At 42.8% G+C, this 18,311-nt stretch overlaps 1 protein-coding gene across 10 annotated transcripts in view; it reads left to right on the top strand.

Annotated features, from left to right (window-relative positions):
- The window catches only part of LOC135901762 (platelet binding protein GspB-like), a 115,868-nt gene that overhangs the window by 75,402 nt on the left and 22,155 nt on the right, over positions 1-18,311 (top strand). For all 10 annotated transcript variants that reach the window (XM_065431610.1, XM_065431609.1, XM_065431604.1 and 7 more), the window contains 4 exons: positions 6,717-7,028; positions 8,741-8,927; positions 14,215-14,396; positions 18,049-18,288. In XM_065431610.1, the coding sequence (XP_065287682.1) occupies positions 6,717-7,028; positions 8,741-8,927; positions 14,215-14,396; positions 18,049-18,288 (921 nt within the window). The remainder of the gene's footprint in view (positions 1-6,716; positions 7,029-8,740; positions 8,928-14,214; positions 14,397-18,048; positions 18,289-18,311) is intronic.

Raw genomic sequence — 18,311 nt, forward strand, 5'->3', positions numbered from 1 at the left:
TTTTCCATCTGAGCTGAAACGAGCAAAAGTAATTCAAGTTTTCAAGAGAGGCGATCGTTCTTTACCAACAAATTGCCGCCCAATATGTATACTGCCATTCTTTAGTAAAGTGATTGAAAAGTTGACTGTTACTCGATTAACCAATTACCTGTCTAAATTTAATATTCTTTCCAATTGTCAGTATGGTTTTCATCCTGGCTATTCGACCGACCTTGCTCTTATCTCCCTAACGGATCACTTAAAGGAAGCTATTGATAAAGGGTATTTTGCCGGTTCAGTTTTTATTGATCTTACGAAAGCTTTTGACACTATCAACCATCACATTTTGTTTTTAAAGTTGGAAGCTATAGGCATAACTGGGGCAGCACTAATGTTACTACGAACCTATCTGCAGGATAGACATAACATAGTTAAAATTTCTAATGTTTTTTCCGAAGCTAAGGTTACTAACCTAGGGGTACCACAGGGTTCTATTCTTGGACCTTTATTATTTTTAATTTACATTAGCGATCTGCCTGACTGTCTCACATCCTCACGCTGTGTATTGTACGCCGACGGCACAACCATTATTAACTATGGCAAAAATATTTCATTATTGGTTACTAAACTCAATAATGACTTGGCTAAGGTTTACAAGCTGGTGTATAAATAATAATCTTGTTATTAATCCCTCGAAAACCAAGTTTATTGTATTTAATTATCCCCAGAAACCATCTTGTTCAGTTCCATTGCTGAGTCTTGGTTCCCATTTAATCCCTTCCAGCACTCATTGCTCATTCTTAGAGGTAGAACTAGACTCTAACCTCAAGTTTCATTATCATGTCTCGAATATTAAAAAGAAAGTTGCTTACTGCATTCGGTTACTGATTAGAGCCCACCAGTTCTTTAACCGTTCTACACTTGTCTCGCTATATTGTGCTTTTATACACTCACACATTAACTACTTGTTAAATGTTGAGGAAATAGATATAATACTCACCTCAGTTCACTTCTAACTTTGCAAAACCAAGCAATTAGAATAGTCACCTCTAGTCCCTATAATACTAGTGCTCTCCCATTGCTACACTCTAATAACATTCTGTCTGTCAAAGAAACTGTGTTGTATAATTTGGGTATATTTATTTTTAAATTATTGAATAATCAAGTTCCTGATAAATGCTAATGTCACTAGATTTGCTTTAAACAATAATCTCATTTTACCTCAGGTGCCCACCAACTATGGCAAACAATCAGTTCATTTTTTAGCTTTTTCATTTTGGAATTCCATACCACTTTGCGTCAAAACTTTGCGTTCAACATCCATATTTAAAAAACATCTGAAGAATTTTTTTCTAACAGAAAATATTTTACAGTAACTTTTTTTTTTCTTTCACACTTATTACTTGAAATATTCCGCTGTTCTGATACCATTCTTTTTTATTAATGGTCATGTATATTTTGAAGTTTTTTTTTTCTATTGTTGCATTTATGGTCATGTATATTTTGAAATTCTTTTGTTGTTGTTGTTGTTTGTATTGCATGTTTGTTTATTTATTTATTTATTTATTTATTTATTTATTTATTTATTTATTTATTTACATTACCCCTAAGGGCCCTCATGCGAGGGTATTACATAGCGGGGGGACACAAACATGAAACATACACAAGAAATAAAACTTCATGAAATAAACACACACACAAGGAACATTATATAAATAGATTTGAACAAGGGGTATATGCACTAAGTCATGAAAACACAAGAACTTTTTTACGTAATATGTTAATATGTACATATAACAATAAGTAATAGCTAGTCTGCTACCGCTAACCGTTTTCTTGCAACAAGGTTTGGAAAGATGGTAAGTTGACTTCAGTAACTATGCGTGATGGTAGGTTATTCCATTCTATTATTGTGCGTGGAATAAATGATTTTGCGTAGAGCGATGAGTGGCACGTTATGCGTTTTACTTTGTTAGCCTGGTCACGGCGTGGGAAGACTGCAGGGGGTGGTGAAAAGAAGTCATCGTGAACCGTTGAATAGTGATAAAGTGTATGAAATAAGGTTAGGCGAGCAAACTGGCGTCGACGTGATAATGATTCCAACTCGGCACATTGTTTTAACGATGTAACGCTGGTGAAGCATGAATAATCAGAAAAGATGAAGCCAGCAGCACGGTTTTGCAGAGATTCAATGTTGTTGATAATGTATGCTTGATCAAGATCCCATATGGCAGAAGCATATTCAATTTTTGGGTGGATCAGCGTGATATAAGCAAGTTTTTTTAAGTGTGAAGGTGCGTGCTTGAGGTTACACTTAAGAAGACGGAGTGCTCGGTTAGCTGATGCTAAGACGGTGTTAATATGGTAATGCAAGTTAAGTCAGATTGACGATGAAGGCCAAGATATTTGTAAGTTGGCTCAAGTTCTATGCTAGCATTATTGAGAAACTAGGTGTTAGGAAGTGGAGCGGAATGGTTGGTAAATGACATTAGCTTGGTTTTACACATATTGAAAGACATAACCACGAGGAGCACCAAGCGGTCACCACATTAAGATCAGCTTGTAAGGAAAGTCGATCAGCGTCATTACTAATATTACGATATATAACAGAATCATCTGCAAATAATCGAATTTGAGATGAGACACATTTGGGTAGATCATTAATAAAAATTAAGAAAAGTAGGGGACCAAGTATGCTGCCCTGGGGGACTCCAGATGTTAAAGGAACAGAAGAAGAGTTAAAGCCATTAGCACAGGTGAATGGTTGCCTGTTGGAGAGGAAATCTTTAATCCATGCAAGAACATTTGGGTGAATATTTAAGTGTGTTAATTTGATTAGAAGCTTGTGATGAGGAATGCGATCAAAAGCTTTAGAGAAGTCAAGAAACACTGCGTCAACTTGGAATCCCTCGTTAAATGTGGAAAATATATAGTTAGTAAATCAGGCGAGCTGAGTGTCGCATGAATAACCCCTGCGAAAACCATGCTGGTACTTGAAAATGATATCATGGTCTTCTAGGTAGTTGATGACTTGTGTATGTATGATGTGCTCAAGAAGTTTACATAAGTTGCTAGTTAATGAGATAGGATGATAGTAAAGTTGAAGAGAGCGATCATCCGATTTAAAAATTGGTATTACTTTGGCTATACGCCAGTCTTGAGGAATAATGCCAGATAATAATGATTGTGAAAACAGTGCTGAAAGCACTTGTAAAATGTTTAAGGAAGCATTTTTAATTATCCTATTATTGAAACCAAGGTGATCAGAGCTAGTAGTAATTTTGAGGTTATTCAACAGGGCAAGAATACCAGATTCACTGATGACAATTTCTGGCATGGAAATGCTGGGCAATGGCTCTAATATTGGCGAAGAAGTTATATCTTCATTGGTGAACACTGACGAAAATGCATCGTTCAGAAGCTGCGAACACTCAATTTCAGTGACTGGTTGTCCGTCAGCATTAATTAGTACTAAATCAGGATAGGAACTCGGATTGATGATGCGCCAGAATCTATGAAAATTATTGGTTAACATTGTAGACAGGTCGGAGTGAAGAAATTATGACGGGTTGTTCTAAGCAGGGACTGACACTCTTTATCGCAATTTTTGTACTTGTTCCATGATGACAGGAAACGTGTGGTCATTGCTTGGTGGTACAAACATTTTTTCTTATTATTAAGACGAAGAGGACGATGCGTGAACCAAGGTGAATTTTTATGATGTAAATTTTTTTTGTCTGTTAGTGTCAATTTCGTTTAGTTCATTTAGTTTTGCTGCATTTTCTCCGTGCAGTTGTATAACTTCCTTCATTAGATTTATTGTAACTCCTAATTTTGTTTTGCATTCTCCAGTACTTCCTTTCTTCCATGTTTCCTTATATATGATTTTATTTGTAGTTCTCCTCGTTGCTTTAGAAGACACATATTTATAAATAACAGGAGGTCCCGATACAGTCTTTGACTATGGGACCTTCTGTATATTATTCTTTTGTATAACCTGTAATCTGTAATGAATAAACCAATTTCAATTTCAATCCAAGAAGGATGACGGCAGCAAATGACAAGTGAGAATCAAGCGGTTCCCGGCGCATGCAGGTGAGGCGTCAGACCGCAATGCCAGCCGCAACGAGATGACACACACCGAGGCGCGCACGCTAATGGAGTGCACCTCACTCGACTGGCCGCTGTGGTTCAGCGCCAAGGACCGAGTCACCGACTACAATGAGATAACGAAGGCTTTCCGCGTGGGTCGCAGAACTCTCCCACCCTTTTGCTCGGGGCTGAGTTGAGAGCAAGCCATTTTAAAATATTCAGACAGCTGCAGATGGGCTCATTCCCCAGCCCATCGCTGATGCACAGAATGTATCCCGAGTAACACCCGACAGACAAGTGCAGAGTCTGCCGGAGGGAGATGGCCAGATTCGCACACATGCTGTGGAATTGCACCAAGTACCAGGAAGAAGCCAAATCTGGGAGGATTCCGCCGCGACTTGAAGCAGCTGCAGGTAGCGACAATCAAAACGAACAACTCTGGGCTGTCCAGCAGATCATCGAGGTGCTGGTCTGGCAGGGACCCAGCGAGCCAGCAACGGCAAGCGGGGACCCAGGCCGTGCAGCCAGTGCCCAGAGGACGACGTAGGCTTCGTCCGGAGCGCGCACCCAAGGGCGTGTTTTACTGCAGGCTCAAATAAATGTTTCGCCAATCCAATCCAATCTCGGAGTGATGCCAAAAAGTTGCCGTCACTCTTCCCGTTCTCGTTGCCACTTTTAGTGGCTACAGCTTTAAATAGGTTTAGCTATAGCTAACGTCAACAGCCAGTTATGATGTTTAGTCAGTTAAATGTGGGCTTTGACATGCATCTGCACTAGAGAGACTTCCTGCCAGCACACTTCAAAACTTTAGGCTTGAAACCCGCCGTGCATACTATCTGAGTAACTTTTCTGTAGTTCAGCAGTACGAATCGCCTTTTCCTCATTTAACCTCACATCATCACCACACCCTCTCTCACCTCACCACATAAGGATTAGGGCAAATGAAGGTGAAGAAAGTCCCCGTGAGGGCTCGCCCTCATGAAAGTGCTCATGTCTGGTTGACATTTGTACAACAGCAGCTATAACATTGCAAATGTTAAAAAAACACAAGTGTACTATTTACAGTTGCTAGTTATGAAACATGATTGCAAAATTCTCGCACCACTTTGCATGGTTTCAGTGATAGTAGGTTATGACAAAAGCCATTTAGGAACTTAGAGGAGCATTGGTGTTACTGTACACATGTTGTGAGCAGAAGGAAGTGTGCGTGATAACCATGTGCATGGACCAGAGGGAAAGCGGGGTTCTATTAAAGCAGTCAAACTGAGCATCTGTAACCAACAGACAAGCAGTCGCTTAGTCTCTTAAATTATTGTGCTGAAGCCCGTGAAGGAGAGTGCCGTCTTCGCAACTATCATCATGGACTGACTGCGCCATCTGTTCAGCATCATTCGAAGTGCCACTACCAGAGTCATCGCTGCCGCAACAGAAGCCTTGCGAGAAACCGAACCGACACCTACCGACTTGCAAGATTTCAGTTGTGTTATTGACAACTCCACGTTAGATGACGTCAGTTAAAGTCGACTGAAAGTGTGCAATGGCTCCTATACTTTCGTGATCTACCGAATAGCTCCACACTGATCTGTTAGCGGACACCTTCGTGGCACCTGCATCGACAACCAGGATGGCATCATGGATGACCTGCGTTTCATGAACAGGTCCAAGGAGGGGAAAAGAAAAATAGTTTGACAGCTTCTCCGGTCGCCTGCACTCTGCCATGTGATTTCAGGGCTTCTGTTGCAACTTCTGTGGCAACCGCCATCGCCACCGCAGCCAGCGCGTCAGGCTGTTGTTGACCCGGAATGCAATGACTAGAATGGCTACAATTCTCGCCGATTCAACCAAAATTTTATGCCCAAGAAGGGGTTAAACAAGTTTGTCCAGGACCATGAGACTCTGGAAAAGTTTAGAAGATGGCGGGAGAGTGCTGTCATCATTGACCATTTCATCCGTTTGCTTGCTGGCAGCAGTATGTTGTGAACAGGAGGTGAAGTGCGTTATAACCACACACACAAGGCAGAGAGGAAACGGGGTTCCATTAAAGCAGGCCCACTAAGCAACTTTTACTGACGGACCCACAGTCACTTCCTTCCTTACATGCATACTAACATAAATATGTAGCTGCATAAAAATTTTCTAGTTGTATCACCTAACGTAAGCTTCTGAGTATTTTGCTATTGCACCAATTCTTTTTTCTTGTCCCTTGATCACCCCCCCGCGGTTGCTCAGTGGCTATGGTGTTAGGCTGCTGAGCACGAGGTCGCGGGATCGAATCCCGGCCACGGCGGCCGCATTTCGATGGGGGTGAAATGTGAAAACACCTGTGTACTTAGATTTAGGTGCATGTTAAAGAATCCTAGGGGGTCGAAATTTCCGGAGTCCTCCACTATGGCGTGCCTCATAATCAGAAAGTGGTTTTGGCACTTAAAACCCCATAATCTAATTAAATTTTTTTGTCCCTTTATGTTGCCCTCTTTCCAGGTCCCTTGCCCTTTCTGTGGGAATATATTACTTATCTTTCACTGCCATCAGTAGTAAAGTTATGATAGAGGAATCACACTGAAGGGACCATATGAAAGTTTACATAAATCAGTAGAAAACAACCTGAATCAATAGGAAGTAACTTTGTTGTTTGTGCTGTGCAGTCATCGCACAGGCATGCTGATGGCCTAGAGGAAGAAGCGGAGGCCTTTCAAGATCAAGCGGCACGCTACTGGGAGGCTGTGCTCACCATGCTTGAGACATATCGCATTACCAGGAGCCCAGTGACACCATCAGGCCGTCTGTTCTGTGTGCCAGGTGGTCGTGGTGCGACCAGCCTGCAGGAACTGAGGAACATCAAACAAGAAGCCAAGATGTTCCTAGCCATGTGTGCCATGAATTCAGGCTGCCTGGACGAGGCTGCCGAGATGTTTTCAGAGATTATGACTGCTCAGGCTGCATACTACACGGCACTTGTGAGTAGGCAGCAGTGTACTAAATCTATTTATGCTCCTTTACATTTGTTTAAGCTGTGGAATGAAAAACATACTTTCTTATTTACTACAACACTTACATTAAAGTAAGACATAATATGCATTACCCAGAGTTAAATTTAAAATTTAATTTTTATTTGCTCTTTTCCTTGCAAAAAAAAAACGTGGAACTATCACAAGTAGCTATACTGATTAAGTATCAGCTTTGAGAAACCAATACAGAGAGCACTTCCAAACTTCGTTGGAATTCTTGGCGCTCTAGCATGTACATAGACACCGTACCCCTGTAGCTTTCCCTCAATTGTCGGAGACAGTTGTTTGCAAGTGTAGTTTGCTCAAAGTATGTTTGAAATTAACTGTCAGCATTGTCAAGCTTTTATTTGCATGGTAATTGTGGCAAAGTGGTCTTTGTTGTTCAGGAAATCCAAAGAAAGCTTAGATCTGTTGTGTCAAAAATTTATTATGCATGAAGTGTTCTGTCATAAGGGTTGAAAATTGAGTTTGTTCATGTGTTACGAGAGCACTTGGGAGCAGTGCAAGAATACTGGACAAGAATAGACAAGAATTCTGCACCCTTTGTTGTGTATTCTTGTCCATTCTTTTCACTTTGTCCCCAAGTACAACTCTTGTTTTGTCCATGAATATGCTTCAACACTTCTTGCTGGTTCTCATTGTAATGGTAGATGATGTGTTTCCCCGTTTACGCAGAAATTCATGCAGCAGTGATTGCTTGTGGTGTAGATTACAGAAGCTGGAAGGGTGCTGTCTTTCATGTATGCCATCTATAAAACGACCATAAATAGATCATCATATAGTTCTTTTTCGAAGAGTTGTGAAGGAGGAAACAGCGAAATAGACTATAGCCTGCTTTGGCACATTGGAAATTCTATTCTTGCTACTTGGCATGTTCTTGGGTAGCCTTAGTGGGCATTATACATCATTCAGATTTGACTGTTGCTAATGTCTGTCCCAACATATTAATGCTATGAAAAGAGCACCATTTTGACCTCATTTTTTCACTTGCCTTGAGCACCTTGCGTATCTTGTCACCTTGCTAAAAAGGTTACTTGGAATATTACATTACCCTTATGAGTAGTTGGTGTTCAGTCACTAAATTTGAGAGACTTGCTGCCTTGATATTGCTTACAGCAATACATATATTACTGAAAAGCCTGTTTTCCTTACTTCGATTTCCAACAATAAAGTAGATAAAGATAGCACAGAGAGTGAATGTGCGCAGAGGCACTACTTGCAAGTAGAACCTGATTTCTTGAAAGGCCAACACGTACACAAAAAAGCACCAATGGAAATCAAAGTGTCTACATGGCATCAATGCCAAAATGTAATGTCATAGAAATGTTAAATGTAAGGAATGTGCATGTTGCTAGAACAGAAATACTTAAACATTCAGCCCTCTCTTTCACATTTATTGTACGCAGATATTTTAAAGGCCCATTGAAATGAGCTGTCATTTCAATCCATAGTGTAAAGTTTGCTTACAATGAGGATGACACGAAAGGTGTAAATAAAGTTTGTGTTGCTCAGAGCAACAGCATAAGTGAGAAAAATGCTTGGACGTGAACTGGTTTCTACGTGCTGTAAAAGTGCAATAAGCAATGCCTGTGTGCACAGTTTACCACGTCAGCGGGCTTCAGCGCGCTCAGAGGGCTTACTCTGATGGCATGGTGATGTAGGTGATGGAAAAGATGGCTTGCAAGGCTTCCCGACGGGGTGCGCGGTATACCCTGCTGCTGAAGGAACGGGCGGCATTGCAGCTTGCCCTTGAGCGTGGCTGCCGGCAATCAGACTGGACCCTGATCTCCACAGTGTCTGCTCAATTGGATGACCTTCAGGAGCGCCTGAACTTGACCAGTGTCACCAGTGAGTATGGTTAGCTTAGCAGTGCTGATTACGTAAAGGGTGGGCCTACATCACAGAAAGGATATAAAGAACAGTGCACACGAATTGTACAAGCTGGGAAGACATGTTTCTTCCCTGTTCTTTAAGCCCAACACATACAGCCATGCAGACATTAGACTCAGTATGCTCCTTTAATATGTTTGATATGTTTATAAATTTCATTTTATCATTTTTTCTTGGTTCCCGGCTTCATCTCATATGTGGGGTGATCAGTTTTGTTTTGTGGAATTTTAAAAAATCCCCTGTGGTAGATAGCATAATTCTTGTCCTTAAGCTGTGTTATTCATAGGGGCAGACATTATAGCATGAGAAATCAAAGCACATATTCAAAAATTAACTCCCTAATTAATTACCTTAAGGCATATATTGTAATTTACAAATTGGAGCCACTGAGCTTGCAAGACTCATCTACTTTAGATGAATTTCCAGAATCACATCAGTTTCGAGATATTATTTCCCAAATTTTGGGACTAAATAATTGGGTGTTCCAGTTACTTTTGTGCTTCTGTGCATAAAAGAGCTTCTAATGAAAAAAGTTCATTTTTACGGTGAGTTTGATGGCACATGTCTCCAAAGTGGTGTCAATCGGGGAAGTCAGTCCAAGAGGATGTAATCTCACCGGCTACAATTCATAAATTGCCATATGTACCATAAAGTAATCAGTTGAGTTAATTAGTGAACATTTGCTAATTACATGAATCTGTGCTTTGAGTTCTTGTGCCAGTAATGCCCACCTCTGAATAATCCAGCTCAAGGACCAGAATTATGTTATCTGCAATAAGTGATACTTAAATAAAACTTAAGAATGATCACCCCCTTATACTTCAATGAGGCCGTAAACCACCTCTCGGGCTTGGTGAAATAACATAGTCTGCAGGTAGCATACGCTGGTGTGAACATCTCAGCCAAGTTTTGCTGTTGTACACAGTGCGTGGAGCTTGCAAGCAGATTGCAAAGTCACTTCCTTTATAAACGCTTTTTTTTGTAAACAGAAGGCCCTGTTCCCACTGTCTTCTGGACGCTTTATTTCGTCATTCCCTTAGACGGCTGTTATTGGCCAATAGCTGACATCAAGCTGTAGTCGGCTACGTGGAGTAAATAGTGCAGCCGCTATGGGGTACTGCCACAAGTCCACTGGCTAAGAGCACTGCAGCTCGCTGCAGGGGCCCGCGTTTGGCTTAAGCCCAGACCACACATACGCTTGCGGACGCGCGCAAGCTCGCGTTCACGCGCCCACGCATGCGCACACGGTGCGGCATGGCTCGTACGCATCGAAACGCGGCGTGATCTCAGGGAACAGCTCCTCTCTGTTATCGCGCGCTTGGGTTGCCTCGCGTCGGCGCGCCTGGCTACGCAGCTACAGCGCGGAGCGTTCAACTTTCAGTGAAGCAGATTTATTTCATGCAAGAATGTGGTTCTTCCTTCCTTTTTGCACTGATCTAACAGCTATAAAAATATAACAATTACGTTTATAAATATCGAAGCATCTTGAAACGCTGTCAGTAACAAAGTACGAAGCGGCGCCTGCCGAGGAGTCCGTGAGTGAGTCCGTGAGTGAGCCCAGTGAGCGCGCGCTGTCACGCGTCTTTGTGGATGCAAACCACCATTACTCGAGAGGCGCGGCAGGCGCTAGGCCCGCAGACGCGAGCTAGCGCGCGTCCGCAAGCATACGTGTGGTCTCGGCTTTATGTTTAGCACGTCGTAGGCACCAAAGGCGGAAGACGTGGCGTCTACATTAACATCCAAATTAAATTTGAACTGCGTGCCACAATGACATTTACAAGGCGGAGCTTTGTGGCACACCGCACTGCGCTGTAGCCTTCGCAGTGCAAGGCTTTGAAGAAAGGACGGGAGCACAGCGGAGGCTGTGTTTGATTGCCAATAACTCCGCTTCTGCTGAATGCATTGAAGTACTTCTTGCGGCAAAGTATTTCTGAAATAGCCTAGTTTCACTTGAAATGCCTTTCTCCACTGCGATAAAAAATGGTTCAGGGCCCCTTTAACTAAATCTTAAGTAGCAAGAGAGTGCCAGGTCTGTCTGCCTTCCTTGTCGCATTTGTGTGTGCTGTGTACGTATGTTTTTGCTTTGTCCTAATGCCTGTGTACCAATTAGCCTGGCAACGTACTTTCTTACATTATGAAAATTTCTAGTTTTTCACACGAGTTTGAGGTCTTGTGTCTAAGATGTCAGGTAAGTGTTCTTCACAGCAATATTAAGATTTGATGTGTATTCTAAGTTCATTAACAAACACAGAGGGCAGATTCTTCAACTTTTATTTTAATTTCTCTGCATTGAGAAGGCTGCTAGCCATTAAGATGATGGAGTTGTTCCTTTAGCATTGTGGGCGTTCGCTCTGCGTGCGGCTAGGGATGAAGGCGAGCTCCGGATCTAGCCGCACACAGGTGTTCTGTGGTACTCCCCAACCAATAGCGCATGTGATCGCAGCTATGTCGCGTTCAAACGAATAAGGTATCCAGCGGCGTCAACTCTAACAATGTTTATTGCTATAAGCAATAAGAGACACTGGCAGAGAGAAGTGTACTCTGTAATAAATAATAAATAGTCTTGCCTCGTTGCATGGGATAGACAGGCAAATGAGGTCACTCATAGGTTGCAGCAGGTAATCCAATCGAGCAGGTTAGAGGTCGGGCGCCAGAGAGAGAGGGTCTGCCACGGTGGCGGGCTTTTATACTTTTTTCCTTTTGAGAGGGAAATGACCTCTGTCGAATACCTTTCCTTTTCCCATGAGCTGGGTTGGGGAAAGGGGTATGCATGTCACAAGAGTGATGGAGAATGGGAGGTTGCATGGTGCCTCTCTCCCATATCTAGACCTGCTCTCAACTTGATCACAACATGGAAACTGGACGACATGGGTATGCGGAAGGAAATGGGCACAGGTGCTTTCCACAGCATAAAGCTTTGCAAAGACTGCATTTGCGTGTTATTCTATGGTTCTCTCTTGCTCTTGCCATTATCATGCTATGTTATGTCTATGGAAAATGCATCCTACAACACCAGAATAATTACAGATCTTGTAGCTACTTCTGAAATTCTCGCAATAGCTGCCTTTTATTTTACAATGTATGGTGATGACTGAATGTAATGGGCAGTTATTAGTCACAGCATTCGACTTCACAACCATTGTTATTGTCATTATTATGGCTGCCATTTTATAGTTCTCTTTCTTGTACCCAACTTTGCCATGGGAACAGCTTGGCTAATTAGCCAAGCTGAAAAAAAAAAAAAAGATTGCATGTGGCTAAATATCTTCTATTCTATTTGCTTGTCTCTATGCATCTTTACCCCTAGAATAATCAGATGTAATAAATTTTAAATAGAAAGAGATTATGCAGGTTGCCCCACACTGTGAATATAAATGTAAGTGAAGCTTTCTTTGCTGTTCGCTTTGATTGGTGATAATTAGCGGTGATGTTGATGGGGAATGTATCATTTCTTCAATGTTTAGTGCAATATGAGAGTGGTGAGTTAATGGTAAATGTTAGCTTGTGTGTAGCACTGCTGTTCATCTTCATAGTACACAGAAAACAAAGCCAGACGTACATATTTGCTTGAGCCATTGTTATGCGCCATTGTTCATAACCTCCGAGAAGGTTAGTATTGTCATTTCCTCACGCGGCACGTCACCTCGAGGCAGAAGTGTTAAACTTTACTTTGCCACATTAGATTATGAGGTATGCCGTAGTGGCAGAATTAGGTTTAATTTTAAACCCGTGAGGTTCTTTAACGAGCACCTAAACCTAAGTGCACAAGCGTTTTTGTATTTTCTCTTCGTTGAAGCGTGGCTGCCAAGGTCAGAATCAAACCCGTGACCTCAGGCAGTGCCATCAGCACAAATCTACCACAGCAGACACAGAATTGTTGAAGTGCGAGGCCTAGATTCTACGGTGTTACAATGTCGCCTATATGCTACGGTGCTTTAATGCATCTTTGAGTCTGCACGCCGTGCATCAGTTGTCCGCTTGACTAATTTGCATAGTCTTTACTATGTACCGTCCCTTGAACTTAAATTTATTCAGTTTGTCCACCACCGCTGTCATGTCTAGTAGTAGCTAGAGGGTGCCTTGGAGGCGCGTGCATTGAGGCACCCAAGTTGTAGCATTTCCTCACCTTCTCACATCGCCCTCCCCCAATTATGTGAGCTGTGAACAAAGAGTTCCAAGAGTTTCGTGGCTGCGTCGGTTCTATATATTCTCTGCCCCCCCCCCCTCTCCTCCTTACTATTCCATATACCTCCCCTCTGGATGGTTGCACCTTAGTAGAAAGGTAAGCACTGCAGTTCCTGCAATGCTTTTGCAGGGGGTCACTGATAATTGCAGCCATGGAGAGAGTATTATGGCGATGCCCAGGGAGCTCCAGAGGACATTGTGCACACCCGACGTGGTGCAAAGGTCCAAACGAGTTTTTCATGTCGCCTATCCTGTCTGCCACAGTCCTGCCATGTATAGACATGCTTTGAACCACCCCCCCGACGCGGCGTGCAAGGAAACAGCAGCAGCAGCAGCGCAAAAATCGAAGGAAGAAGCAAAGAAAGCTTTAAAAGCATTATCACTTCTCGTTCATTCCTTTTGTAAGGTTACGCAGTTTCTTGAACTGAATGGACCATCTTAATACATGATTATTAGTAAACCACAGAGCAGTGTTAGTGTTGACTGGTGCAGTTTTCTTGAGGATTGCCCTTATATTCCACACGTCACACCTCTGCATTACATTTATGCTTATCAATCCCCGATACGACTGCTGATTTAGCTGTGGTGTGCTTTGCATCCCAGCGTGTGCTTTCTTAGTGTGTGTGGGTTTTGATTGGTTCATGAATTTTGATGTCTCAAAGCAACACTGGGGCTGTGAAATAAGCCATGGTTGAGGGCTGTGGATTAATTTGGCCACCTGGGTTCATTAACAAACATTTTTGCATTTTGTCCCCATTGAAATGCAGCCACTATGGCTGAGATTTGAACCCACAACCTTGTGCTCAGCTACTGCAGTGGCTTGCAGGTTGTTCACAATAGTAGTACAAACATTTTTTACACTGAAAGTAACGAAGAGCCTTAGAACACACTTGGCAGACTTCTAGCCTAAACGTCCTCCAAATTTTTCGCAATGGCATTCTTTTTTGTATGAGCTTATTATTTGTTGTGTGCACATTGAATACAAAATAATAATAATAATAATAATGGAGAGCCCTTAAAGGCGTTCAATGAAGTTTGGTTGCTGTGTTTGTTTTTGCAGATGGCTACCATGATGACGACAACAATGATGAACCATCAAGAGGAGGACAGGGTGATTCCCTACATCTGTCTGCTCATTCTAGCGCTAGTTCTGTGCATTGGGCTCGGCAGAGCAGCACCCCCAAACCTGACAAAAGCTTCTATCCAGCATGCACACCACCAGAGAAATCTCCTACTTCAGAGGTAAGTGTCCTGGGTGTAATAAGCAATGAGCAGTTTGTGACCGCAAATGTCTTCAAAATGCCTAGCCACAAGACTAATCTCCAAAACTGACCTAGCTAGTACCACTGTTGCATGCAAATACCAACGGATGGCTCTGTGCTAGTGATGCAAAACTATCGATGGTACTATTGACACTATCGAAAGTTGGATCACTATACAACTATTTATGGCAAAAAAAAAAAATCATGCTAGTACCATTATTAGTATAAAGCCAAGCAATGCATTGTATGTAATACTGCAACATAAACTTTCTGACATTTTCTTGCGTGCCCAAGCCAGGCAATATGCAGACTGAAGTAACGATCGTAGCTCTCTAAGCTTTTGCAGTGTGTACGTTACTAAGTATTGCAGAAGCAAACTAACCAACACGGCAGTGGAGTTTTTACCTGGTATAGCTTTCCATGGCAATAGTTATAAAGTCACGTGAGATGGTTTACCAGTACCTGGAATGGCAAGCACAGGCAAGGAACAGCAGCTCTTTAGAAATCCGACAAAGCTACACAATGCCACTCTCTGAAGTTGCTATAAAGCATACTTGTGCATTCCTGCAATGTCAGTACCAGCAGAATGCATGTTTTTGGCAATTGGGTATACATTATTTCAAACGAGAGTAGTGGACTGAAAGGTAAAAAATATGACTTAAAGTTGCACATTGAACTTTTATTTTTAAAAAATGTACAATATGCTTCTGTTAATTCGACTCTGGCTAGTTCAATTTTTTTGTGAATTCGATTACGATGGAAGGTTCGGAACAGTGCCTATGTATTTCAATGGGCCAAAACTTTTGCTACTTTGATCCAGTAATTGGCCTTTACCAGACAATTCAAACTTTACTGGCTAGCACGCACACACCTAACTGGAATAGTGACCCGAATCATGACCAAAATAGTTGCTGCATGTTTTGGCAGCACCAGGTGATGGTGAACATGTCGAAGACACATATTTTTCTACTGGAAATGCTGACTTTTGTCCCGTCCTCAAGTTTCAAAGAGAATACAGCAGCTCGCAACAAATGGTTTGGCTCATTTACCCTATTCTAATGCATGCCTTATTCCTGAGAAAATTGCTCCTCAGATTGTATGGGCACTGCAGTTTGATGTGAACCCACATTCGTTGTGTCAGTAACAGCTCACCGTCAAAGCGTGTCCTCCAAAATTCGAGTGGCCTTTGTGGCTCCAAGCCACTGTCATTGCCATTGTCATCACAACAAGCCATCAGTACCGCTTTTCACATTGGATAGTGAGGCAAAGATTTTATGCTTTAAATACGAAAGCTCATTCAAAAAATGTGTTATTTAATGTGCTAATCTAGCAACAGCAGTATTACATTCTGTTTCTGGTGCTCGAGAGACTTTCACACATCGCAGGAAGAACTGGTGAAGTTATTAGTCTAGGCATGGGCCATCGTCCCATTTGAGATTCTTGTGGCTAGTTGACTGCAAGTGTGAAACAAACACTCCACAATATGAGGACAGAGCTCATTGTGATTCCGTCAGGAATGATGTCCACCCTCCGGCCATTGGATGTTATTCTGAATAAACCATTCAGGGACCGAGTCCGTGAGCTTTACAACCAGTGTATTACTGGTGGAAATCCGAAAATGCCAACAGACCACCACTGGCCCACCATCGCCCGTCTGCAGCTAGGTGTTGTGGTAGTGGCGATCACTGCCCAATGACTTTGTTGTGGGGGCTTTCAGAAAGTGCCGCTTAAAGGACCCCTCACCAGGCCTCATGGCAAATTTTGGTTACACGCTGGAGGTTGTTATACTCAAGAATTTTTCAAATTACAAAAGAGTACGCATTTGGGCTGGTTGGTTCATGATTACGAGCACCGTTGTCTGTGTCCCTTCACTCGTCCCGTCGTTTAGCGCTGTTTTTATTGCTCGTTTTCAAATTAGTTTGTTAATAGCAGAGATAGAAATATTTAAAGTGTCGTGAACCCATGACTTCAGGGGGTGAGTGTCACTGCCAACATAGATGCTCTCTCCAATTTCAGTCGTCTAGCCTCTGCAAGTGAAATTCCTTCTTTGCGTTCTTCCATAATGGTGCAGAAGGATCGCTTGAAGGATGCATCACAGGCCCTGCCTTCTTTTCTCTCTCTCTCTCTGTCTCTCTGTCTGTCGTGTGTGTTTTTGCTTAGTGGCGCACTTCCAGTGATGGTCTCACACATGCGCTGTTGTTGTGTTAGCCTCATTTCTTGCAGTGCACAAATTTGCACATTGTAAACGAGCACACCTGATTAGAGGTATAAGTCAGTGCCACAGTCACGAGCACTGAGGCAGATGTAAGTGGATCAAAGAGCACAATCGCGCATTGGAACCTGGTAGAAATTGGCGGATAGTTGGCGGGCATCTGAAGCAATTTCGAATGAACTACTTGTACATGGCCGTCTGTATGTGTCGGGTGCCGTGGGCACTGGGTTTCGAGTTTGTCCGTTTTAGCCCGTATCTCCCCCTTATTCTTCAAAATCCTGCTGAGAGTGCTCCTCAGAATTTTGCATGCTGCGGGGACATCCGACTTCTCACTACATTCAACCCGATCTATGATTTTGAGCTTCACAGCAAATTCTGCCACTTCATCACGGCAAGACTGTGAGGGAAGGCCCACAAGGCACCAACACAATGAGCCATAAACACAGTGAGACAACTCACACTTGCGCCATCTTGCACGAGGGCACAAGAGCCTTTGATTGGCTGTCTGAGCAAGCACTACGGGTGGGCCAGGATCATTTTATCTTTTGCTGGGGGATGTCAATGGCTCACCTGATGCAGTGCGGTCACGCTAGGGAGAGCGATGGAATTGAGTTGCGCCACCGGGTTTCCCCGCTGCCGCGAGGGATAGCCAACTTCTGAGGACACTTTTGCGTTGCTTGAAGTTCGATATATCAGGAGTTGCTGCTATTTTTGTTCCGTGTAAGCATAATTTTTGCTATATATCACTTCGTAACTATATAATGTTCATAAATTGTTCGATATTCAGAATAATTTTATGTAAATGGGTTCGTTATAGTGGGGTTTGACTGTATTGCCTTAAATAATGCTCGAATTCACGTGTCACTGTGAGTGACGTCACAGCGCTGGAATTCACTCCAACTGGGAGCGCGGCATCCGCAACGAGAAGGGTGTACGGCATTTGGTTTTAAATTTCAGCTCATTTTGTGGCGCTTAGGGGTGTAATACTTTGCAGACATGATTGTATACATTGCGCTTGTTCGCTAAATATGGCCAGATATGATGAGGGGCCCTTTAAGCAATCTCCTCAACGGCACTGAAGACTACTGTCTGTGGGAAGCAGGCAGCAAGAAGCAGTTGTCTTCATGTGAAAGCTACGACAGCTTTGATACCTGACTCCAGCAGGTGGTCACGCCAAGGACGTGTGACTGCTGGACATAAATAATAAGGTTACTTGAGCACAGAATGCCTTTTGTCAGCTTTTTCCCCCTCTAGGTACGGTATCGACCCATATTCTGGTTTATACGGTGCACTTATAGTGACACACTATATAGTGTGTCACTTGTATGAACAGCACAAACCAGAATGTATTAAGCAAAACAGTTAACTGAAAGCTGTGGCCTTAATCAACCATATTACAAATGTTGTCTATTCACTGCAGGCAACCCTTGAGTCACTGTCATGTCAGCCAAGGTCTGCTGCAGCTGTGGAAGCACCTGCCATTGCTAGCCGATTTCTAGAGCTGCAGCTGCATTCTATATCACTGCACCAGGAGCTGGCAGTGAGTCGGCTTCACGGAATGCAAGAGGCCAGTCAAAGCCTGATCAAGGAGCAACTTGACAATCACAGAGCTGTTCTTGCAGAAGTCAAGCAACAAAAGGCTGCCATGGAACAACTCACGGTTGGCTTCAATATTTTGGTCTT

The sequence above is a fragment of the Dermacentor albipictus genome, chromosome 1 (genome assembly GCF_038994185.2).
Source record: "Dermacentor albipictus isolate Rhodes 1998 colony chromosome 1, USDA_Dalb.pri_finalv2, whole genome shotgun sequence".
NCBI lineage: Eukaryota > Metazoa > Arthropoda > Arachnida > Ixodida > Ixodidae > Dermacentor > Dermacentor albipictus.